At 37.3% G+C, this 27790-nt stretch overlaps 1 protein-coding gene and 1 long non-coding RNA gene across 2 annotated transcripts in view; both read left to right on the plus strand.

Annotated features, from left to right (window-relative positions):
• The first annotated feature begins 5220 nt into the window (after positions 1–5220).
• On the plus strand, positions 5221–9320 carry LOC110384882 (uncharacterized). The gene is made up of 2 exons (XR_009974229.1): positions 5221–7407; positions 8762–9320. It is a non-coding gene; the product is annotated as an uncharacterized LOC110384882 (long non-coding RNA).
• Positions 9321–17922: 8602 nt separating this feature from the next.
• Positions 17923–27790, plus strand: part of Cdc25 (cell division cycle 25) — a 42031-nt gene continuing 32163 nt past the window's right edge. Inside the window, 1 exon segment of the mRNA NM_001173138.1 lies at positions 17923–18080. Coding sequence (NP_001166609.1) covers positions 18031–18080 — 50 coding nt within the window. The 5' untranslated portion in view covers positions 17923–18030.

The raw sequence follows: 27790 nt of genomic DNA on the forward strand, positions 1-27790 counted from the left end.
TCCTTCGATCAACAGTTACTATTGTTGATCGAAGTTATTATCCTAATCGACGACAAACGCCTGAAGCGACAGTTTTATTTCCTACTAGCGACCCGCCCTCGCTTCGCTTCGGAAACATTAAAATTTATTATTGATAGGCGAGTCCCGCCATGTTGCGCGCGGTACGACAACAACTGCAGGTGACGCCGCGGGGCGAAGCGAGTCTAAAAAAAGTAGCCTAAGTTACTCCTTACATCATCAGGTACCTATTAGCGAAAGCCTCATCAAAATCGGTCCAGCCGTTCCAGAGATTAGCCGGAAAAAACAGACAGACAGACAGACAAAAATGGTAAAAAATGTTATTTTGGTGTATGTACCGTATATATATTCATATGCGTAAAAAGCGGTTATTTCAATATTATAAACAGACACCCTAATTGTATTTGTATTGATTATTCCCAATTACTTGTTTGAGCTGGTTTGAGCTTTGATGAGTTTTTGACAGATGGCGGTGTCAGTCAGCTTATCGACATGACGCTTTAGTGTCTGGGTCGCGCAAGGTTCCAATAGATGGTGCGGTATTCGAAGTCTAAAAGTTTTATTTATGCTAAAACTTCTATACATATTTATGTAAAGATCAATGTGTCTTCTGACTTCTGTGTGTTTAGTACGAGTTTTTTAACGTTCTCGATCGCGTAAAAGTTAACTCAAATTTCTACGTAGTTGGAACAGCGCCCCTAGCGGCAAACGTTCCATCATCGCCTCAGCCTGTCCACTGCTGAGTATAGACCTCTCATACGCATTTAAATTGTAGATGTCTATGGGCTCCGATAACCACTTAACACCAGGTGGACCGTGAGCTCGTCCACCTAACTGAGCAATCACTGAGTATAAAACAAAGTCGCTTTCTCTGTCCCTATATCTGTCCCTATGTATGCTTAAATATTTAAAACTTCGCAACGGATTTTGATGCGTTTTTTTTTTAATAGATAGAGTGATTGAAGATGAAGGTTTATATGTATAATAACATCCATTAAATAATGGAGAAATCAATAATAAATTACAGTTTCCGAAGCGAAGCGAGGGCGGGTCGCTAGTAAAAAATAAAAGACATAGTTAGCATTCAGTATAGCCGATAACTTTGCAAACATCCTTTTGAAGAGTTATTCCTTGTTTGTGGTCATTTCCTTGAACTGGGAACCATGAGATCGGCAAACTGAGAACCGCGAATTCTTTGAGCATACATTTACACTAGACATTTCCGTGGCGGACGTAGTTGCATTAAATCGCGCAACGAGAAAAGACGTTGGAAGGAGGAGAAGGATGCTATTTTTTTTAATTATACATAAAAAATACATTAAATCAATAAAAAAACCAATACAGACACTACCATGTATTTGACACAACACTTAAATGTATTAAACTCTTTTGTTTATTGGTTAAAGTCTGTGATCAAATTGACAATAGACTAATAATGTTTGTCTTTAATACATATTATTTGTCTATTCTATAGTGCAGTTTTGGCGAAATCTGTGATTATAGAAGTACAATAGTTTTGATAATAGAGCCTTATTAATGTTCAAACTTATAATTTCAATTAATTTTAGTCGAATTTCGACTACTGGGGGATCACTAGATAATATTAATACTTTGATTAAATTAGTTGTCATTTTTTTCGTAAAATAAATCCATGTTGAAGCTTTATGGGCAGTTCCATTTCTCACAACTAGATGGCGACGGGTTCGTAAAGCTTGTGTTGTAAATACCCAGACGAGTGACGACTTAAAGGCGATTCCGGCCAAAAACAGCTGTTTTAAAAACCCAAGGTTCGCCCGTTTCGCTGTTTCCATCCGTGAATCCATTGTTTGCATTAAACATTTCGAATGGTTAAACAATCGACAATGCTATTGTCACTATCAATAGAGCTTCTCCGAAGTTCCTGCGTCGTGTTTTGGCGGGAACAGCTGACCAGTTAAACTGGTCGCTGTGAGACCCTAATTGTTTGTGTTCTCGCACAGAGAAAAAAAGGGCTCGTTGAAAACTCCTCAAGCGAAGAGTTCCGTAACTGGATTGAACGCGATAGCCGATGGAATTGTTTTCTTGTGACGCCATTGCTGTCAGTGTCGAGCTTACAAAAATGGCCTTGTTGATGATGTTGTTGACCGGGAAGGTAGAATGGAAAAGACCGTAGGGCAGGTCCCACATGCGCTGGTCAGACCAAGTCCACACCGCACTGAACACCACAATATGTCAGGCAGTCCAGGTTGTCGAGGCCAGATCGATGTGGCGTTATTTTTTTTAAATTATGGATTACTGGTGGTCCAGACGCCTTTTCAGTTTCACCAGGGCCGGTGGGCGAGCAAGGGCTCAGTCAGGAGGGGTGGGATTAGCTAACAGCTGCCCGAGTGCCTCCGAAGGGGACCTAACAACTCAAGAGCAGCTACTTCGTGAATGAATCTACTACCGGATCGGAATCGCGATCCGATGAGAAGATTCGGCGAGAAACTCAACGGGCTGATGCATGGGTTAGGTTACACGTCGAGCTCTTCGCCGAGTTCGACGAGTAAGGTTACCGAGGTTCCTAAGCCTGCTCCTACCATAAGAGCTGAAGGCGTCTAGTGCAAGAGTTATTAGATCTGTGGCGTGATATAGTCCGCTGGAAGTTTCTCAGATCCGTAAGCATTGAGGATTTACGACGTAAGGAGGAGATTCTGTTATATGAAAAATGATATTATGAAGCGAAATGCGATGAAGTTCATCTATTTGAGACTACAATCATTTAGTATGAAATTAATTGAATTATATTATATTAATAATTATATTAATAACTAGCGACCCGCCCTCGCTTCGCTTCGGAAACATTAAAACACACATGAAACCAAAAAAAAAAAAATTAAAAAGAAATTTAAAAAAAGTAGCCTATGTTCATCAGGGACAATGTCGGCTTCTAATGGAAAAAGAATTTTTCAAATCGGTCCAGTAGTTTCGGAGCCTATTCGAAACAAACAAACAAACAAATCTTTCCTCTTTATAATATTAGTATAGATATAGATATAGTAATAATTATATTACTGGTGGCAGGACCTCTTGTGAGTCCGCGCGGGTAGGTGCCACCGCCCTGCCTATTTCTGCCCTGAAGCAGTAATGCGTTTCGGCCTGAAGGGTAGGGCAGCCGTTGTAACTATACTGAGATCTTAGAACTTGTATCTCAAGGTGGGTAGTGCATTTACGTTGTAGATGTCTATGGGCTCCAGTAATCACTTAACACCAGGTGGGCTGTGAGCTCGTCCATCCATCTAAGCAATAATAAAATAATAATAAAAACGGGAAGAGATAAACGCATGGGCGCTTTCAGAGTTGCTAAATGGTTGATAAAACATCGCTATTAAAGGTTTGAACCTAGAGAAATCCGACATACAATTTCGCCGTTCGCTTTACCGTCAATAAGTTCACATGGACTTGACAAGCATGAGGTCCAATTTTAAGTTCCAGCCCATCGAAGGTCACCGCACCACCTGGACTACTTTACGATTGCCTGGACGCAGTTTCCACTCAAGAACCCGTCACATATATGAGATGAGGTTTTTTTTGCCCGTGTAGGCAGTCGAGCGAAACTCTGCGAAACATCGTGCCACATGGCGTCGCATCGCGAGAGCATCGGTATCGCAGGATCCGACTGATGCATGACCACGACCACTTTGTCAAGAGTGTACGAATAGGAAGGCAGTCGAGCATACGACCCACCTGATGGTGAGTGGTTACCGTCGCCCATGGACTTCAGCAATGGCAGCGGCAGAGCCAAGCCAAGCCGGCACCGTGGAGGGGAGCTCATTCCAAAGCCGGATTGTACGTGGCAGAAAAATCTCTGGAAACGTGTATGAACGCAGTGGCTCCAGGTAGTATGGATGAACTCTACTCCGGTGGCGGGCGCTGCGATTGTAAAAACGAGATGATGGTATCATCTCAAACGATTCCTCAGAGCACTCCCCATGGAACATACGGTACAAAACGATAGTTACGTAACGGTTCTACCAATTGACTACGGATCCCTAAAATTTTGTATCTAGATCATTTCTATATTTAATTATAGCGGAATCGAAGGCGGAATGTTGTTTGAATATTTTCCTTCAGAACGAAGTAATTAAGGTATGAAAACTTGAGTGTTAAGTTTTCGTAAAGATTACAGTTTTATTTTTTGTCTGTTGTGCGAGATAATTTGAAAGTTGGACGGAACTATTTCAATGGTCGTAGGGTCCGTGGACATCACAAGTGAGCGCCCGTTCCCCGAAGTTAAGTCGTAAAGTTGGCGATGTAAATGTTAATTACGTCGCGCTTTCGAACACAAATGAAAATACGTTATTGCAATGAAGCCCCGACCGGAGAGCCGTGTATTTTAGTACACAAAATCAGCTGAGCGTCGCCATTTTTTTTGTGAACTCCCGCCCATTTTTTTTGCCAAACAGGTTCGGCGTGCAAAGGCATTCCGATTTATACTTTCTTAGAATTTCTTGACACAGGTAGTTTCCGAGTGGTTTTTTTTGTTAAGTTTATTTAAATAACAGATGATAATGAAATTTCGATTCGTATCGTCAGTTGGGAGCCGAGCTATCTGCCCGCATGACGGTAAGTGTTTTTCAATATAAGACCTAACTTCCATGGATATTCGAAGTGCTTTGAATAGCACCCCGTAAGTACTTTAATCCTGCAAATATTATGATATGGAATGCTTCAGAATGAATAAACAATGAAATACTTAATTGCGTTTTTTGTGATATAAAAAGAAACCACATTTAAAGCCTTTAACCTCTTTTAAAATTAATATTTTAAACAGTATACAAAATTGAACTCTCTTTTCACTGACTGACAGACAGATTCCTAAGTCTCCTAAGTCTAAGACAAAACTTTTTTTAAAACTTGTTTTGAAGGATTTAAATGATAAAGGTTTTTCTTTAAGTGTTTACGAGAAACATGATTACTTGTTTTAGATGAAGATACAGCATCTGGAAGCGGCTAGAATTGGGCGTTTTAGCTAACAATGAACTGGACTGATTAGATGAAAATCCTTCCGTCCGTCAATCCGTCAAGCCTCAGTTCGCGAACTATGAAGGACAGCTGTCAAGGCTTTATTAAATAAGGATTCCACATGACCACGACTGCTCTCCCAAGAGTAACCGACAATAATGATGACGACGAGCTAACAATTGGAGACATGAGTGGATGAAAGGGTTAAGTACAATTTTTTTTATTTTTGAGTTTTTATACTGAATGAAAGTGTTATATGCCTATTATGGTCTAATATGGTTTATATTAGACCTCCGGGTTTAAAGGCTACTTTTAGAAATTGCATGTGATGAATGTACGTATAAAAAGTACAGTAACAAAAGTTTGTTGCCTGTTTCCTCAAAATTAACAAATTGTATCATATCCCCTTCATTCACTTATGTCTTCAATTATAATGAGGTTTGTTAAACGACCTCGGAATGGACTCCACGGTGTTTCCCGAGCGCTCAGGCGTGACAAGCCTTCTAGGTTTACGGAGAGAACTCGTTGGGGGGCAGCGCCCTGGCTGTCCAGGTGCCGTTGACAATGCCAGTAAAGAGCCACGTCAAAACATGAATTGTATACAACGGCTTTCCCATCCTTTAACCCGGAATTCAGACCTCCACGAAGTCTATTCCGGACTTGAATACGTTTTTTTTATTGCCTGATGGTGAGTGGATACCGTCGCCAGTGGACTTCAGCAATGCCAGAGGCAGAGTCAAGCTGCTACCTACAGTACATACTAATAAAATCACATTCCCATCACCAGATTGAGGCGAGCGCCCCGCCGCTTCGACTATGTCAGTTAAATCTTAATTTATATCCTCACACGTCCTTATCGTTCCTTATCATCTCAGTCCTTAAGTCCGTAACATCCTCTTGTTTATTACTTCCTACTTTTATCGATTTTAAATCGGAGTTTTCTGTGATAGTTTAAATGCGCCTTCGTGCGTCATGTCTCAAGGTGGGTGGTGCACGGAAGTGTGCCCAACAGGGCGCAACTCCACCTGATGCTGTCCCTAAGCCGGCTACTTCTCTATCCACTCTTGTTCCCGTGCGCTACATCCTATTTCTCTTCAAGCGAGGTTTGAAAAGAGTCCTGGGTAGCCAGACCGGTCACCGTCCTCGCCGAACCCGTCGCTTGCGACGCAGGGCTCGACAAGAAAATTAACCCACAGACACAGCCCACTGAGTTTCTCGCCGGATCTTCTCAGTGGGTCGCGTTTCCGATCCGGTGGTAGATTCTGCGAAGCACTGCTCTTGCTAGGGCCAGTGTTAGCAACGACGTCAGGTTTGAGCCTCGTGAGCTCATCTACTAGTTAAGGTTACGCTAAAATGGCCTCTCAAGACCATCAGCTTAGGTGGGTAAAAACAAAAGGCATCCAGCGGAATGGCTATTGGTGATAACCCACACCTGATGCTAAAAGGGCATCTTTTATTGGTGGTAGGAGATCTTCTCGTGAGTCCGCACGGGTAGGTATCACCACCCTGCCTGTATCCGCCGGGAAGCAGTAATGCATTTCGGTTTGAAGGTTGAGCAGCAGTTGTAACTATACCGAGACCTTGGATCTCATATCTCAAGGTGGTTGGCGCCATTTACGTTGTAGATGTCTATGGGCGCCGATAACCACTTAACTCGCTTAGCTCGTCCACCCATCTAAGCAATAAATAAAAATAATCTATCACAATGTAAACAACGCCACTCATCTTAAAACACGAAATCGAATCTCAATAAAATTGTGGTAGGTATAACACGTAGAAGGCATGGCAGCATCGCGGCAGATGAAGCCATTAGCGAAAAAGACCAAGAATAATAATAATTATGGAAACAATAATTTGACATTTTTAGTAACAATCCTAACAGAGCATTGACCATAAACCACATGTTGGAAGTTTACGCGCCAATTTTATCAAAATTAATTTCATGGCAATATCTTTCTTATTTGTATTGGAGTAAGAATCATTATCCAGCGAACCATACATAATTTTTTCTGTTCGCGTATCGTGAGAATTTTATAACATTTAAAAGATAATATGCTTTGTTAGTTCAAAAATAAAGGCGAAGATCGTTTAAGTAATGTAAAAATACCTGTTCTTTTGACCGAAATTGACCTCTTCAAAACGCGGGAAGAGCGCTGTCGAGTATATGATATGCTATTTTGACTCTTAACACAGGTGGCTAAGATAATTTTTCTTTTGTATTATTTCGCTTGTGATTTTCTTCATTCAATAAGTTTGGCGGGCCTATTTGCAAGTAGGTAGTCAGTTAAGGTTAGGTTACTGCTCATAGTCTAAAGTCGAATAAACAAAGAATCGAATAATTAATATCAAACAATTATTGACTTTTACTCACTAAAAGAGCCATTTTGTGCAACACGAAAAATATAGGTATGTGAAATTTCTACGAATTATAAATACATCTGAATTGATAATTTTTATCATATAACTTACTGGTTATCATCGAAGACTGGTTTTTGATGAGATAAACTTAGAATTTAACATATTATGTATGCGTGAATACACATGTGCATATTCGAATTATTGTCGATTTTATAAGTATTGTTAATACCTACCTGGGAAATTTAAACGTGTCTAAATTAATGATGACTGGTATTTTTTCTATGTAGGCTTAGTTAGTGGCAATAAGGAGTCTTTGTAATACAACTTAAATTACTTTTCAATATGTTTTGGATGGAGAGCTCAGTGAAAAATTTTGAGATTCTTACGTGTAGATGATTTTGATTGAGGTGTGTGATTATGTTCATCAGTTCCTACTTAGGTTTTTTTTTATTAGACTAAACCGGAAACGTAACAAGTATGGTAATTTTTTATAATGAAAATCAAAGTTTTACCACATTGGTAGTGCATCGACAAATTTACATTTACCACTAATGGCAACGGAAAAGAATACAAAAATGTATTTTTCAATTATACATTTATTTTGTTCCTGTGTCAAGTTCTCTACCAATTTTTTTACTGTGTACTGGAACGTTAGTGCATCTTATGCAGTTGCAATAAGAGCTAGAATCGCGTAAAAATCTTTAATCGATCTGTCACGTAAATTTCGATTACGTCACATTAAACAAAATGCTTATCGGTCAAAAATTATTAAAACGTTCCAAAATAACGTTTATTTCAGTCAAGTAAAGATCATAATATTGTTTTCGATTTACAAAATTAAGATTGTCATTTCACGGCGGGAGTCTTCTCTGGAATCACATTCCAGATTTAAAAGTGAACGCCCTACAACGGTACCGTAACCGACGCTTTCGTTTCGCGCGCTTTTGCATTACACAGATAAAAACAGTTTGTTTGTGCATACATTTATACGGCAGATAGGTATATTTATTTATTATTTATGATTTGAGAATTTCGGGATGGCATACATTTATTTTTGTCTGTGATTTGCGTAAAACCTATAAATTTCTCGAAACAGTAAAGTAGAAATTGTTTTCGTGTACCTAATTAAAATTATTATATGCGTGTATGAATTGTTTTGTTAACAACGAAATAACTAGCGAATGTTTGTGTTTGTGAACATTTATATAATATGCACAGATGACTTATTTACAATGCCCTAAATATTGAAAAGTTCTCTAAGGATTTTTTTAATGATTCTTTGTTTTTACAAATACCTACGTCTATTTTTACGGCTTAGTGTCACATTTCAAATACTTATCGAGTACCTATCTGTTATCTGTGTAATTTGTAAAGTGATAAAAACAGTTTTAATTACGTTTAGGAGATCCTATCATCATCATCAGCCTGCGGCAGTCCACTGCTGGACATGGGCCTCCCCCAAAGCTCACCACTGAACCCGATCTTCGGTTCTACGCATCCAGTTACTGCCAGCTGCTCGCTCCATCTAGCAGGAGGGCGTCCTACACTACGTTTGCTGTTTCGCAGTCTCCACTCCAGAACACGTCTACCCCAACGGTTATCGGTTCTGCGACATAAAATATGTGACCAGCCCATTGCCACTTCAGCTTACTAACTCTGGAGGAGTAGGAGATCCTATATTCATTTTTATATAAATAATAATGGAACGTTTGTCTTTTATGCATTCTTAAGCCATGCTTTTGATTGTAATGATATTTAGTGTCGTTGAAGTTGGCGCTCCGCGAAGGCTTCTCTGGTCGTACCATCGAGGAATTTCAAGAAATCCGTGTAAAATCAGCTTTTTACACATGCCCGTGGCTGGTTTTCACCACCTTTAAATATAAATAGCACATATACCTACCTATTACTGGTTGGTCTATGCTTTTGTCTTTTTTAACTATTAAATTATCATTCATTGTTCACGTGTGTTTTTTTATTGTTAAGTCTTACAAGAATATACAGCATATAAAAAGGTATTTATTTTTTTGACAACAAGATTTTCGTTTGAAATGATTTAGGAAATTAAATTGTGCACTATGAACACACAATATAATATGGAAATAATCGAAACTTTACTGTGTATTTTTTACGTACTAGTGGTCACGCAGTAGTCGAAATTCGACTATAATTAATTGAAATTATAAGTTTGAACATTATTATGGTATATTGTCAAAGACCATTCTACTTCTTCATTAACAGATTTCGCCATGACTACACTGTACATAAATAATACTTTAGATAAACAATATTATTTTATTTTCAACTAGCGACCCGCCCTCGCTTCGCTTCGGAAACATTAAATTTTATTACTGAATAGTTGAGTCCCGCGATGCTACCCGCGGTTATTGTCGTACCGCGGGTGACGCCGCGGGGCGTAGCTAATCTAAAAAACGCCTAAGTTAGCCTAAGTTACTTCTTATATCATCAGCTACCTGTCAGTGAAAGTCCCGTCAAAATCGGTCCAGCCGTTCCAGAAATTAGCCGGAACAAACAGACAGACAGACCAAAATTGTAAAAAATGTTATTTTGGTGTATGTACCGTATATATATTCATATGCATGTAGTAAAAAGCGGTTATTTCAATGTTACAAACAGACACTCCAATTTTATTTATATGTATGGATTTGACCACAGACTTTAAGCAATAACAAAACAATAAAAAAAGTTTGACAATAAACAAAGATATGTTTATGTGCGTGTGTGTCAAATACATGGTTATTGTGTGGTGTGTGTAATGTTTTTTTTTAATGTAATGTTTTATTAATGCATAATTTAAAAAAATAATACCATTCTGCACTACTTCTCTACATTCTCTATAAGTTTGGGAAATTTCATACTCCCCCTCCTCCATTAATATATAGATAATAGGTAAAAGAATACATACGGCCATAGTTAAGATGTGTCATTCGGAAAAAATACTACCTATCGTTTTTATACTGGCTTCACGGGACTTTGTAGGAACGTATCTACCGCGTCATAAGAGGGTTACCTATAATCTAAAATGCTGTAATTCGCTCAGCTGGTAATAAGCTGATTAGAACAAGCGTTCGAGACGTTTTCGGACAATTTATGAACTTCCTGAACTTGCTAATTTTGTAGGAACTTAAACGAAAATAGCGAGGAACGTGTCTGCAGCGGAGCCAGGGAATGCGCAGGGAACAAGAGTGGATGTAGGTCAGGTCTGTTTTGGCTGCAGACTGTGCGTTGTGTAGAGTTATTGACAGTGACATTGATAGCTGCCGGTTGACTGCTGCGTTGCTTTTTTGGCTGTGGGTTATTCTGGTTTCGCGGTGCACGGGTAGGTACCACCACCCTGCCTATTTCTGCCGTGAAGCAGTAATGCGTTTCGTTTTGAAGGGTGCGGCAGCCGTTGTAGCTATACTGAGACTTGCAACTACAGAACCTTTTACTTGAAACTGGCATACAGTTAAAACTATTGCCATAAAAAAAAAACTACAGAACCAATTTGCACAAGTCGAAATGTGATAAGTTGACATCAAATTAAATAGCTCATCATTAATCTAAAGTAATGATTTTCGATGAATGTGGATACGTTTGCTTCATTTGTAATTGAAAATATTAGTGAGTTGAAATTCGACTATAATTAACTGACATTGTAAGTTTGAACATTATTATGATTCTCTTGTCAAATACTATTAAAATACTTTTACATATAACCACAGATTTCGCCAAGACTAGGTACACTATAGACAAATAATATGAAAGTCAAACAATGTTAATCTATTCTCAATTTGACCACAGCATAGAGTTACTATTCTAACTGGAGTGCTTACTTCGTTTGACATAAAAACTAAAAATATACTTTATCTCTATGGCTTAAAGTTTATTTTTAAATAGCAAAAGATGTAAGGAAAAACGGTCTGAAAAGAGAATGATTATTAAGTAGTGGTGTCCCTCTCGCACACTTTACAAACAAAAAGCAGTGTTGCTAGCTTAGAGGATTTTCCATAAAATCTCGGAATTTGGACCCCCGTCTTAGTTATCAAAAATGGCTTTTAGTGGTTAGTGGATTTTTTAGTAGCTTGGGCGTTGTTGAAAATTATTAATAAGGTTAAAATCAATCCACTTTACAGAATTTTAAACATTTTATGACAATAATATATCTAAATACATATTATTTAAACGATGTGACTTAAACTTAACTAGAAAATGTTGCGACAATTTAAAATTTCCATCAACGTCAAAAATTAAATTGGTTCAAAATAAACGTACAAAGTTATGGTGAAATTAGTTTCTGATGATGACAATTTATTAAAATAAATTATATAAGAAGTATTGATTATATGATATATATTGATTTTTAATAGAACATCATATATTAATAAAGCTCATTAACAAAAAAAAATATTGTTCTATATTAATAAGCACTCTGTTTAATGTAAAATTTAATGGTAGGTACGTAGATTTCTGATGGTTTTCATGTTGAATTTGGTGGGAAGCCAGATTAATTGTTGGCATCACCGAAAAAGAGCTATGAATGGATTAAAAGAAAAATGGCGTCTATTTACGTTTGTAGTGCGAAGTTAAAATGGCACTGATACACCTTGTGGCTTGTTTTTTTTCGAAAATCGTGAAAGTTTCCGTGTAATCATGGTGAACACTTTTAATGTAAGTGGTTTTAAGCGAGAATCCTCTTCAGTTTGTGGAATATCCTTCCATATGTCAGATTCATTGATAAATTTTTACTAGTGTGAGCATATATTTTTAAAATGTGAGATATTTTTTCTCATTATAATATTTAATACCATTTGTCTTGTAAATTGTACTTAATCTATGTCATATACTAAATTTGAAAAAACAATCGTGAAAACTATAATTTTGCAATGTATTTTTCATATTATAAGAGCCATCACGTGGTATTTCTTGAACTTTTTTTATTGTATTGAATAGCGTCGCACGCAAGCATGTATATTATTTGCCTGACGTTAAGCGAACTAGGAGGATCTTCTAGTAAATATGACGTTGGAATTTCTGGAAAATGTCCTTTAAAAAGGTCAAACAAGAAGAATCAAGTACTCAAACGCAAGAAATAAAAAATACCCCGAGAAAAGCAAAATTACGACAAGATGTTAAGGTATTGAAACAAAAACTTAAAAGTCGCGAAATAGTGATTGTAAATATAAAGTCGATTTTAGATTTATTAAAGACTAGCGACCCGCCCTCGCTTCGCTTCGGAAACATTAAAACACACACGAAACCAAAAAATAACATAAAAAAAAATTTAAAAAAAGTAGCCTATGTTCATCAGGGACAATGTCGGCTTCTAATGGAAAAAAAATTTTTCAAATCGGTCCAGTAGCTTCGGAGCCTATTCGAAACAAACAAACAAACAAATCTTTCCTCTTTATAATATTAGTATAGAAAAATTGCGATTTTTAATTGAATTGATATTTAAATTGCGAAATTTTAATGATACTCATGGTCCACTTAGATATTGATTAAAATAAATTATGTATTTCGTTGAAAAAAAAGAATTTACTTAAAATAGAGGAAATGTTATATTATAAGACTACAGAAAATTTACTGAACTTAATAATAATAATATAACCAATATTTTGTAAATAGAGATCAAGTACTATGTGTATTGTGTTATGTGTATTGACTTGTCATTTAAGAGTTATTTAATTGTCTACATATAACAAATAAATGAATTTTAGTTCATTTCATTTTATTACCCATTGTGTTTTATTTCCTAAAATGTAACTATTAGACTTAATATACACGTGTCATGAAAATAGCACAGAAGTAAAAATACAAGTAATTTTAAATCAATTGAAGATGTGAATGTAGGAAAAGAGCACCCGATACGCGCAGACCATGTGTGTTGCAGTGTCTCACTCAGTGTGTCAAATATTAATTTGCACGGCCCACTTAGCCAGTACACTAAAGTAGGAATTGCGTAATTAAGTTCAACATAATATTTAAGTCGCGGTTGAGTATTCGGACGTTAAACATGAGTTTGAGGCAGTTTAAGTAATAGAACTGAGGTAATGATGTTTGTAATAAAACTCAGTGCTAGATTTTCGACAACGCAGCAACTTCCAAAAAAAACCGTCGAAAAAAGGCACCATGACGACGAAGCAATGTTTAGAATTGAATTTACATAAATAAAACGTTGCAAGCACGTGTTTTGTATTTACATAAGGTTACACAGAATTACTTAAGGTAAATTTAAAACTGATGCATGTGTATAATTTTGTCCTATAAATAAATTTTATATGGTCACCACATTAGACAAGGACACCGCGACCAAAAAGTATTCTCTTTCGAGACCGATTTCTCGGCATTAGACAGCACTCCAGTTGTAGGTACTTATTAACTCCATGGACCACAGACTTTAAACAATAACAAAAGTTTGACACTAAACAAAGAGTATACCGTAAAATGGGGCGATTAGGGACAAATTCCAACTTTATGAGCAATTTTAAGGTAGTTGTTGATGTATATAATGCTATATCAGGATCAAAATGATTGAGTCTTGGGGGCATCTTTGTTGTCTAATTTAAAATTATGCAACTAGCATTCCAGTTTAAGCAAAAAATGCAAAAATAGGTGTAATCCCTATTAACCCGAAAATTGCGGTTAATTGGGACGAAATGAGAAATTTGCTAGGGTTGGCATTACTTCTATTTTTATATATAGTTTTAATTTATTTATTTATTTAGTTGCACCAACAAAGTGATCATCAATAAAAAAAATTGAAAAACTGACAAAAGTACATGGCAGACATCACCTCAATTATAGGTGCAACCGACAGTGCATTAACAACAATATATATATATATATATATATATAGTGGGCTTTCTTAGAAACGGTTTATATTTCTCCGTTCTTGGTAAGTACTTAGGGGCTGATATTTCTATCTAGGTTAAGAGATTAGGTGTGTCGGTTATTCCATGGATTAATCAGATGAATACCCCCACTCTGAACAAATATTAAATATTTTATTATGTATTACTTAGACATTTTTGTCCACCTTGAGATTTCATTGATCTTGTTACATGTCTCTGCAAAATCGACTTACTTATATTAAATTGCTTATCTATTTCAACTAAAGACTTATTCCCAATTTCGCTTCGAATAAACCAAATTTTTACCAACAAATTTAAAAAATATTGTTATAACTACATAGACAACCCTACAAACCTGTACCTATTTATATTTAGGTCGTTTCCATTTCACGTATTCTCATCCCAATTGACCCCTTTTTCGTTGTTATTTATACCTAAGACGTCCCCAATATCCCCAAAAACAACAGATTTTTACAATTATTTTTATTTAATCAAATACATTAAAACCAATAACAACTGAGACTTACCTTTAATATATATGCTGGTTCAAACACTAAATAACGTTTATAAATCATAGTCGTCTTCTATTATTATCAAATAAATAAAAGAGAGCAAAGTTTCTAGCACTAAAATAATTACCACCACAGGAAGTTAAATTGAAACGCGATTTTTTATAAGTTAGCAGCTATTATCATGCATATTCAGAGTTGTTTTGTGAACTTTCAACATTCTACTATTAAACTACAAAAAAATGGAAGATTTTGCAACGAATATAAAACTTATATTGAGCGTCGAAAGACTTTCCCGGTTTTTTCCCGATTCGCCTTTCAATCCCTAATCGCCCCATTTTACCGGTACATTAAGTGTGTGTGTCAAATACATGGTTGTGTGTGTAATGTTTTTTTTTAATGATTTAACGTGTTTTTTATGCACAATTAAAAAAATTATTAACATTCTGCACTTCTTCTCTATCTATACTAATATATATTTACGGATTTTCCGTTATAACTACTGAACCATGCATCCGATTGACTTGGAACTTGGTATCCATGTAGAAAAGACATGTATTTAATGGATAGGCTTTATATGAGTGTTGGACTCCCTAATAATAATGACAATAAATAATAATGTTAATTTTAAATGCCTAGCGAAGCGGGCGAGTAAGGCTGGTATTCTCTATAAGTGTGGAAAATTGCATGCTCCTTCGTTCGCGCAATTTTCGTAAAAAGGAGTACAAAGTTTTTGGCTCACGCATTAATTTACAGCTTAGTTGGATGTGATGTGAGTTGCGTCTCCGATAGACTCCAAAGCTCTTTTTTTTTGTTTTTTTTATTTGTTATATGGGTGGACGAGCTCACAGACCCCTGGTGTTTCATTTATTTATTTATTCAATTTAATACAAAGTCAGGCTTACAGTTTGCACCAAAACGCCTAACTCGTTAACACAAAAAAACATTATTAAAACTATTAAGTATTATTATTATGCTAAAATAAAATTATTTTAGACAAAAGTATTCCCCAGTTCTCGGCAAACACGTCAGCATCCTGGATTTCGGGCAGAAATTCGTTTAACAGTGCAATTGCCCTGGCCGTTGGACAGTTCCTACTAGTTCCTAGCTCAACGGGTCCTCAGTCCCGCCAATGCCGCGAATAAGTGACATGATGGCGGCGGCGCATTCCCGCCCGCGCATACTGTTGCGGGACGAATAGTGTCATTTGCCTTAGTGCCAAGGGATTATTGACTCTATTCTGTAATAGAGAACAGTAATGTACGAGTAAATGCAACTTTCGCCTGTGGTTAAGGGTATCCAGTCCAACCATACCTGACACAAAAAGCGACGGAAACAAAAACTGATAATAACCATATAACCTCTTATACAGGTACCGAGCAGACTTACGCTGAACTCTCACTATAAGCATTTTTTTTTATTGCTTAGATGGATGGACGAGCTCACAGCCCACCTGGTGTTAAGTGGTTACTGGAGCCCATAGACATCCACGCATTCGCAACGCATGCTTCACAGCAGAAACAGGCAGAGTGGTGGTACCTACCAGTGCGGACTCACAAGACGTCCTACCAACTGTATTCGAAGTAAATTCGAAGGTCTACAGTTAAAGCGAAATCGACCTCATTCTTCACAGCGACAGATACAACGTGAGATTTGAGACTCAAGCTATTGCTGGTATTATTATTTTTTAAGTTTCAAAAACACATCTGACTTACGTCATTCTGTTTTACAGACGACGAAAAAAAATATCGGATCATATGGTCAATGTTTTGGGATGCATGCGATTTTCGTAGTTAGCGTACAGGAAATAAAATTTAGTTTCGCTTGTATCGCTCAAAAGGATCACCATATGACTGGACTTTGAATTGGATCGTGGTGTGCGTGAAATACTGGATTTATTTTTTAATGTGCAAACGACTTTATTTCTTATAGAAACTCTGACAGTGACTATATTTCGTTGTATATCTTTTTGTTATGTGTGCGTTCAAACAGGATTCGGATCCCATATGATTTTGTGTGACATTCCTTTAGTTAAATAGCCACGCGTGATTACTGCTTTATATCACATACGTTTAGAGTAGAAAATCGTTTGTTTTGAATATTCGTTCTTCGATCTAGTTGTGGGGTCAGCCGGGTTGGCCTGCTCCCAGCTGGGCTGCCAGGCGCAAAACTTTAAATACAACTATGTATTAATATCAATAGTTTGTAGTTTTCTATGACAGACAAATTCTGACAAATCAGGGGCATTAAAGCGGTACACTTATCTATGAATGGTGTGAAGGATCATTACAGATTGCAAGGCCAGATCTGATTTCTTGTAACCTAACAGCGTGTTTTAGTCTGCAAAATAATATAGTTGTGGCGCCTATCAAGTTAAAATTATTGTTGGCGATTGTTATTAGCAATGTTATTGCATAGTTTATCAGCGTAGTGTTTGCGACCGCTCATATCGTACTACCTGTACTGCCATAGAAATAGTTAGCCGGAACAAAGCAATGAGAAAAGAACTCGAAATGAACAATTATCATAATAACATTTCCTAAGCAATTGAACATACAAAACTGTGAAAGGGAGCTAAGTCTATAAGTTATTTTAAATAAAATCTTAGGAAGCTTACTTTTTTGAAATGCATTATTTTAACGAAAATAATCTCCTAACCAACAGGGTGTCTTATAATTTTTTTACAGACCATTATGGATTATGGATATCCATAATATCTTCTTTGAACCTAGTACAGACTTTTGCTTTTTCAAAGGTTAACGTAGCGAATTTTAACGATTAATCGTATTTCTACTATGCCTTTATGAACGAAAATATCTTAAGAGGAAAATAATAATAAAATATCAGCGGGTTCCATAGATACTATGATGAGAATGAAACAACCTATTTTGAAATTGAAGTCGGTTTTCTAATTTTACAAAAAGATTAAACACTCTGATTGTTTAAAAATAGGCTGAACAGTGATACTAATCTATACGAGCTTATAAAACCCCTACCATCTAATATTATTAATATTACCAAATTAAACTATAATTCATCTTGTTTCCATATTAGTTTCCAAATTAGGAGAAATTTCGAATGACGCTATTCTGAGAGCAAGGTGGCCAACAGAACGATAAAAAAACGGTCCCGCCACTCCCCGTTCGCCGAGGCAAACCGGGAAAATTCAGTTGCTCCCTGACTGCGGTTACGGGTAGTCGCAGCTCAGTTCATACCATTTATACTGGTTGATAATTGAACAATTTTGGATTGCTATGATAATGGACTAGTGATTTTAGTGTTTTAAATTAGAATTAAAACGTTGTGCCAAAATGTGGGGAGAGAGTAGTGAAAATTGCGAAAATAATTGCCAGTGTTCCGGGTAAGTATCTATTTATCATATTAACATTATTATTTTTCAAAACAATGTGTCAATGTTGCTATTTTTAACTTCACACTCATAGGCATCTATTAAGTTCGTCTTTCCTAAACGTTCATAAGAAATTAGTACCTCCAAAGAAATATGTTCTTTTCGATTATATATTATGTTAACAATAGTAAACGCTAAATTTGAAGCAACATTTTAATGATAAACATACCAAATAATACATTTTTAAGTGGAAGTAAATTATAGAATTTTGGGAAGGGCCTCTCATAGCTGAAATGACTTGTAACTGGCAGGTTTTTGGATGTTTTAAATCGATTATAACAAGTTCCTGTTGATTTTAATACGCTTCTATTAGCTCGGTATATATTTTTGTTTGTATTTAGTATAATATTTCAACGTAATCTCAATCGTATCGAAGTCGTCCGCCTAACTTGACAATTCTCACTCGCGTCAAGGAGCGATGTAGACACATTAATGTTATAACTTCGCTCTAATATCCCGATAGGTATCGACAGGTTATAAGAAAAAATGAAACCAAATTGTTAGTTCTGTGCTATTTAAATGTGTTTTGAAACTGCACACGTTTTTATTTTGTAATATTCCAACGTGTTATTGTGAACCCGCACAACTAAGCACCATTTTCATCATAATCTTTTATTTTTAAGTCATACTTCGGTGTTTTTAAGAAAACCTCGTCATGACAACCAAAGACATTGACATTGACATTCACGTTTTTTAAAACGAATCTAGCGTGCCAGCATGGACTAACTAAAAACTGTAAAAATAGGATGTAAATTGTATAGATATGTGGGAAGATTTTTTAGTTATCTATATCCATAATTTCATTTTCTTTCAAATGATCATTGAATTGATATTTATTTATACGAGTAATTTTTGAATCATGAAATGTTGTAGATTACTGTGCTAAACTTTAGTGCCCCTCTGCCATCTTTGCACCCCCAGCCACCCGGGGGCTTCGTAGGGAGTTCGACCCTCCTCCCCCCCACCCGCCTGATTGTGAGCGCTCACTGCGCGTGCTACCAATAAAATGCTCACGATTATTGATGGCTCAATATGTTGTTGATTTTCTTTCCTCGTGGTACAGAGATATGATTAAAAAAAACTTTATAATAACTTTTTGTTCAGGGTGGGGTCAATGGTAAAAGGTGTCGTGGACGTACCCCATGACCATGGACTGGTCAGATGAAAATCCTTACAAAAATCCCCACTTAACGAGTGCGTGCGTCAAGCCTTAGTTCGGGAACTATGAAGAACAGCTGTCAAGGCTTTAATAATCAAGGATTCCACATGACCACGATCCCTCTGCCAAGAGTAGCCGACTGTGATGATGATGTGGACATCACAATGTTTCTATGTATTTTTTATTTCATTTAATCTCCATTAAAGCCGACTTGAAATTCGCTGAAACGGAAATGACCAGTTAAAAGCGACTGTAAAAAGAGCATAATATGAATTTCCGCATTTGACCTGCAATTGAGCATAGATACAATAGTTTTTATGGTTTCACTTTTATATCGCGCGGTTGAATATCCCACATGCCTTTTGTTGTTTTAAAAACGATTTGTCTAAAATTACAATTTACGCAACGAACTTGCTGATTTTTGCTATACAAAGGAAAGTGTTCACTCATGTTAACCGACTTCAAAATAAAGGGAGATTATCAATTAGACTGCATTGATTTGCATGAACGTTACCTGAGAACTAGGTGAGCTGATTTTGTATAAAAACTGTGGTTTCTCATTGGTTGATCCATTTAAAATGTATCCTTAATAATGCGTGTTTAATTTACTTTGAATACATTGACGATATACTCATATTTATATTTGTATCGAAATCGGGATTTTCTTTGCGTTTTTAAGCTTTTATAGACTCGAAGTTGTGCTTTATTGTGCTTACTTGAGTACCTAGCGTTAAGAGGTCACCTGGGACATCAACAACGTAATTGCCACCACCCGCCTAGACCGAAACGAGCTTTCTAAGGTCTCAGTTTTAACAGTACAACGGCTGCCTCACCCATTAAACCTGTGGCGGCTAGCCATTACGCAACACAAGATATTCGCATTTCCAAGATAAGCTTGCATTTACACAAGCTCCGAAGAACATTCGGATCGTCGGTCTAACAAGCAATATCACCCGCTGCGTGGAAGATCTTCTCTTGGTCATATACCTAAAAACCCATTACTGCTTCACGCCAGAAATAGGTGGTAGTGCCGGAAGGTGGAGGAAATGACTACCTTCTCAGTACTGTTATACTACAGTGGATGACTGAATCCAGCCAAGATCACTCCCAATCATCGCGCGTCGTCTAAAGCAATGTCCACACAAATTTCTCCATCATTTTGACCCAATTTTTTTTAATGAATCATTCCTCGTTCCAGTTCTTAAGCGATGTTTTATATCTTCGTTTAAGAGTTGCTTTATTAGTTCGAATTTGTTCTGTAATAAGAACTATTATTAATATAATCGAGAGGTGAAAGGTTTATTTATTTATTTATTTATGTACACACAGAAAACAAGACACAGTACAGAGTAATAGGAAAATTATGTACAAAGGCACTGCTTATTTCTTTGAGAAATCTCTTCCAGCAGACCTGCGAGAGGATAATGAGAATAATAGTTGTAGAAGGTTGTTTGGTTTCAAGCGACATTTTTGCAATTTTACAGGACAGCCATAAAAAGTTTTGATAAAAAAATCAAAGCACTAGCTAACCGCACCACCGGCCACTCAGTTATGTATAAATACAACAAGCTAAAGGTTTAAGATCAGCTTCACCCTAACGACCCTAGCAAGAGCAGTGCTTCGTAGAATCTACCACCGGATCAGAATCTGAGAAGATCCGGGGCGTAACTCAGTGAGCTAAACCATACCGCCATTACTACTACAGTGCCCAGCTAGTGTTAAGTGGTTGCTAGAGCCCATAGACATCTACAACGTAAATGCGCCACCCACTTTGAGATATAAGTTCTAAGGTCTCAAGTATAGTTATAACGGCTGTCCCACCCTACAAACCGAAACACATTACTGCTTCACGGCAGAAATAGGCAGGGTAGTGGTACCTACCCGCGCGGACTCACAAGAGGCCCTACCACCGGTAATTTCACTAGTAGTTTTGTAATTTATAAATAGATTATAATACGAAAGAAAGAAAAGGGAGTAAATCCAATACGGGTGTATTGTTGTCGCCAAGGGCTTAGGGCTTTGACCACCGCAACGCCATAAAAAACCGTTTGTTTTTTTTGTTTGTCAAAACCTATCCGAGGTCGCGCGGAATACATTTTTTTCTCTACCTATTCGCTGGTAGTGTAAGAGGCTATTCCAGCTACGCCCGGACGGGCATGTGAGCTTACAGGCTCAACCTGAGAGGATTTGCTAACACTGACCCTAGCAAGAGCAGTGCTTTGCAGAATTTACCACCGGATCAGAAACGCGACTCACTGAGAAGATCCGGCGACTGGTAGATTCCCATTGGGTGATTGTAAAAAAGAGAAAAAAATAATTGGCTGTCTGTAAAGAAGTGATAACTTCATAAAGAAACATTGATGAAAAATTACATACTTTTATGAATTGAATTGAATTATTATCACTATTATTTTGCGTGATACAAAGGAGTTAATTGAAAATTACATATTTTTTTTAATAGATTAACCCTTGGTCTGATCGTGCCACTCTATCGCTTGTTCCGCGCTCTCGCTCGCACGCTTAAGCTCGAGCGGAACGTGACACTTTTTCGTGCGTCGTGTAACCGGTGTTTATCGATTTAAAAGACGCATTATCACGTCAAAAATTAACTCAAAATCATTTGTTGGGTTATATTATTAAAACAATCGTTCGAATACATACTAATACTAGCGGATAACCGATAAAGTTGATTATTGAAAACACGGATAAAACAACATTTTCTGAAAATAAATCGTAGCTAGATCGATTTATCGCCCCCGAAATCCCCTGTATACCAAATTTTATGAAAATCGTTGGAGCCGTTTCCGAGATTCAGATCATATATATATTTACATACAAGAATTGTTCGCTTAAATATAAAAGATGAAAATTCATTATTTTGTCTTTTAATTCACTAAATGAATTCGAATAATTTTAATATTTTTGACCGTCATCTGTCGAAGCGTTGGATAGGTAATCAATCTGTTTTGTGTTTGGCTCGGGTGCGTTTTGGCGCGAAATAACGAGTCGAAGTTTGGCAAAGATGGCGCGGAATTTTGATTAAACATTTCATAAACAAACCAAATAAATTCGTATAAATTCAAATCATCAAAAAGAAACATCGATGGATAGTAATCATTTGTACGACAAATACACTTGTAAGAATGTACTATTGTATATTTATTTTGGTGAGTGATATTTATAGGTCTAGTCTCCGTTCGAACCCGTGTCGCGTCGCTTGCGACGAAGGGTTCCGCGAGTAAATTAACCCATAGACCCACCACAACCCACTGAGTTTCTCGCTGGATGTTCTCAGCGGGTCGCGATCCCGATCTCGTGGTAGATTCTGCGAAGCACTGCTCTTGCTTGGACCAGTGTTAGCAACATCTCCGGAGCCCCGTGAGCTCACCTACAGGCTAAGGTTGCGCTGAAATAGCCTCTCAAGGCTATCAGCATAGGTAGAAAAATAAAAATACGCTTGAAAATACGTTATGTCTTTTTTTACCATCTGTTGTTACGTGCGATGTTTGAAATCAGTTAATTATGTAAATGCCTCCAACCCCGGTGCAACGGGCCGTGAATAGCCGTTTTTAAAGATCATACGTAGTTAATGCCCTATACGACTTCAGTACACGTTAGAGTCACGGCTCAGTGGTGCAGGAGTTAGCGCTCTTGACCGTTGCACACAGGATCGCGGATTCGATTCCCGCGTCGAGCAAACATTGTGTGATCAACAAGTTTGTTTGCTCTTTGTTTGGGCGTTTATTATCGACGTATGTATTTGTAATTAAAGGTCCATTTTATTTGGTATCAACATCAACAGTTCGATGTTTTTAATCAAACTTCAATTATGGTTACACAATTCAAATAGCTGAAGAAGCTTTTTTTTATGATATTTACTTCAGATTTTAAACTTTAAATGGTTCTCCTCTAAAATATCAAAAATGTCGCTTAAACCAATTTTCTTTTCACCCCTCGATGTGTATACATTTGAATGTGTTTAAGTATGTATGTATGGTACTTAAAACACAAGAAATTCTAAATTGGAGCTAAGTTATTTATTTATTATTCGTGTACGAGGGCCGCACTAAAAGTTCCTGTCATATTAAAATCTTTTTAATTGAAAACTCCTTGGTTTTAAAAATCGAATAAGTACCATTTATTTATTTAAAAAAAGATTCTCGGTCTTGTCACGAGGTTTTGTCAAACTTGTTTAGTCGTTGAGAAAATGGAATTGACTCGAGAAAATTCAAGAGCGATGATTTATTATGACTTTCGAAGTGGTTTAACACAAAAACAGTGTGTTGACCGGATGATTACTGCATTTGGTGATGAAGCCCCATCCAAAACCACAATTTATCGCTGGTTTGCTGAGTTTCAACGTGGACGTGTCAAGCTCAGTGATGATCCCCGTCAAGGTCGTCCAAAAACTGCAGTCACCCAAGAAAACTTTGATGCTGTGCGTAAGCTGATTGAGGAAGATCGACATGTGACATACCGCGAAATTCAGGCAACTTTAGACATTGGCATGAGTCAAATACAAATAATCTTGCATGAACAATTAGGTGTAAAAAAGTTGTTTTCCCGATGGATACCGCATTCGCTCTGTGAAGAGCAAAAAGCGGCTCGCGTTACTTGGTGCGTCAGAACTCTCAAAAGATTCCACGCAGGATCCTCAAATGCTGTATACAACATTGTATCAGGTGACGAATCCTGGATATATGCGTACGAACCCGAAACAAAAAACCAGTCACGAGTTTGGGTGTTCGAAAATGAGTTAAAGTCAATAAAAATTGTTCGTTCACGGAGTGTTGCAAAAAAAATGGTGGCCACGTTTGTCTCCAAAACCGGCCATGTTACGACTATTCCTCTTGAGAGACAAAGAACGGTTAATGCAGAATGGTATGCTAGCATTTGTTTGCCACAGGTCGTTTCTGAACTCCGTAAAGAGAACTGCAACCGCCGCATCATCCTCCATCACGACAATGTGAGTTCGCACACCGCGCCCAGAACAAAAGAGTTTTTAGAGCAAGAAAACATAGAATTATTAGACCATCCACCGTACAGCCCCGACCTAAGCCCTAATGATTTCTATACTTTCCCTAAAATAAAGAATAAATTGCGTGGACAGAGATTTTCATCACCTGAAGAAGCTGTGGACGCCTACAAAACGGCCATTTTGGAGACCCCAACTTCCGAATGGAATGGTTGCTTCAATGATTGGTTCCATCGTATGGAAAAATGTGTCAAATTTCGCGGAGAATACTTCGAAAAGCAATAAATACATTTTTAAATAGTAATGTTGTGTCACTTCGGTAATTCCCGAAATTTTCAGTGCCGCCTATGTAATGAACAAATCAGTCTGTTTGCTCTTTGGGTGGTAAATTACCATTTTACCTCGGTATTACCATCGTTCATTAAAAACACCAGCCGTGGTTTAGGGCTCCAGAGTGAAGAATCTTCTCGCATCGTATCAAGAATAGCTGATCTCTGCACAATGCCTCTAACCCACTCGAGCTCACAGCTCGCCTGGTGTTAAGTGGTTACCGGAGCCCATAGACATCTTCAACGTAAATGCCGCCACCCACCACGAGATATGAGTTCTCAGGTCTCAGTATAGTTACAACGGCTGCCCCGTGCAGACTCACAATTGACGTCCTACCACCAGTATTAACACAAATTATAATTTTGCGGGTTTGATTTTTATTACACGATGTTATTCCTTCACCGTGGAAGTCAATCGTTAACATTTGTTAACTACGTATTTCATTATAAAAATTGGTACCCGCCTGCGGGATTCGAACACCGTTGCATCGCTACATACGAATGCACCGGACGTCTTATCCTTTAGGCCACGACGACTAATTACTTTCCACATAGTAAGTTTCAGTTAGCACACTAGCTTCCTAGTTTAACGTTCGCGTATCGATCGGAGGGCGTTGAACCCGGCAGATGTGTGGCACCCTCGCAATGGGGGTGAGAAATCAACTAAGAAACCATAGTATTACAAAGCCGTAGAAGCGCGAACGGCTAATGACTTAGTGACTTAGATAGTGGAAACTATTATAGTGTAAACTTTGCTTTCAACAGCCAGGAAATAAATACACAGATTGAACTTGGAACGTGGAAGGCTTTAAGGGCAGTGCTTCCCAAATTTTTTGCGCCATGCCTTACAATAACGTTTCTAAAAAAAATTATGCCCCCCATACATAATTTTTAACATTAAAAAATTGGTTTGTTCTCTTAAGAAACATAAATGATGGGTTTTAAGTAGAAATCACTGTGAAATTGTTATCAGAACATAGTAAGTAATATTTCAAAACGTATAATAAAAACTTAAACTCAAATTCAAAATAATTTTAATACAGATTTTCTGTATTAATTTAGTGCGATTGCCCCCCTTAATTATCAAATTGCTCCTTTGTGGGGCGTGGGTCCCACGTTGGGAAACACCGCTTTAGACGATGATGTAGTCCTAAGAAGAAATGCGATGGATTGCGTGAAAAACGATATGTGTAAGAGGGGAGTGAGCGAAGAAACGGTATATGATAGAGGAGTATGGAAGGAAAAGATATGTTGCGCCAACCCCAGGTGACTGGGAGAAGGGCAGGAGAACGATGATTGCGGTAGTTCACTTGTCACTATATTACTATATTTGTAACTCCAATTTTACAATTTTTAGGTATGTTTTTTTAATTTTATTTTTAAATTGCCCCTTGTGGGTAGACAAGCTCACGGTTCACCTGATGTTAAGTAGTTACCGGAACACATAGACATCTACAACGTAAATGCCGCACCTTGAGATATAAGTTCTAAGGTCTCAGTATAGTATGTGCTGACTATAGACTATACCGCTTTTCTCTCCATTTTTTCCGACTACCGCCTTTTTTATTATATTTTGTCCCCACTACTGCTAATGCTCCCATCAACAGTGTTGCCATATGGAAAACCGAAAATTGTTTAATTTTAACATGATAACTATTATGTCATAGTTATTTTAGAACAAACCTTACACTAGTTGTTCATTGCCTTTGTGGGCAAACGCGCATACGCTATGCGATGGTTAGTAGTCGCGGTCGCTCGTGGACATCAACAACGTCCCCAGTAGATAGGTCGTGTTCATTCTTTCTACTAGCAAACGTTTCCCGGTGGTTGGGCGTGTAATGAACCCGCACGGGTAGGCACCATCGCCCTGCCTATTTCTGCCGCGAAGCAGTAATTCGTTTCGGTTTTGAAGGGTGGGGCATTTGTACTGTAAAAACTGAGACCTTAGAATGTCTATGGGCTCCGGTAACCATTGTTGGAGATCAAATGAAATTCGTAACAACGTAAATATAGCGATATGGAATATGGCGGCGTTTTTCTTTATACACCCTAAGCCTCGTAAAGGAATACATTTTCAAATTTGTTAATGCGTCGCTTTTTTGAGGTTTCTCGAGTTAAGTAATTGAAAAATTGCAGTAATTTCAGTTTCCTTTCGGGAAGATTCGGCGGGCGACCGTTGGTGGCCATTGTTGCTTCGTTCGAAATTCAAAGGCCCAAGCGGTCTTTGTTCGGAGGAGTTCCAAATTCGAAAATTACATTTATTATTTTAATAGTGGCGGCGCTGTTCTCTACCGCCTTCGGATATTAAATGTTTGTACTAACATAATGAACAGATATTTAAGGCGCAGTGTACACTAATTTAAATGTTCTACACAAGTGGCACGACATAAAGTTCAAAATCGCATATCACAGAGTAGATTATGCTTAACCTGTACCACAAATATCTATATATTAATACGTGAAGTAAAAACTTTGTAACTCATTTTACGGAAATTGTGCGGATAGAGGAGCATAAAATTTCCCACACTTATCTGATCTATACAAATAAATAAAATTGGAGTGTCTGTTAATAATAATAAAATAACCACTTTTTACTAAATGCGTAAGTATGTATACCACCGTACATATAACAAAAAAAAAATTTGTTTGTTGCCTGTCTGTATGTCTGTCCGTCTGTTTGTTACGGCTAATCTCTGGAACGGATGGACCGATTTTGACGAGATTTTCACTGATAAGTAGCTTATGATATAAGGAGTAACTTAGGCTACTTTTTTTAGACTAGCCCCCCGGGGTCACCCGCGGTACGACAATAACCGCGGGTAGCATCGCGGGACCAGTATAGAATATAGAGAGGGAGTGCAGGGTGGTAATATTTTTTTTAATTATGCAAAAAAATACATAAAAATAATATTACGCATACATTATGACACACATGCTTAAGTAAGTATTCTTTTGTTTTTTGTTTAAAGTCTGATCAAATTGAGAATACATTAATATTGTTTGTCTTTAATATTATTTGTCTATAGTGTACTCTTGGCGAAATCTGTAATTATAGATGTCTCTGACATTAGAACCATAATAATGTTCAAGCATATAATTGCAATTAATTATAGTTAAATTTTGACTTCTGGGTTACCACTAGTATTTTTAAACACATGAGCTTAATAAATGTGATACAAAAAACACCAGTCGATCGATA

This window comes from Bombyx mori, chromosome 11 (assembly GCF_030269925.1).
Source record: "Bombyx mori chromosome 11, ASM3026992v2".
NCBI lineage: Eukaryota > Metazoa > Arthropoda > Insecta > Lepidoptera > Bombycidae > Bombyx > Bombyx mori.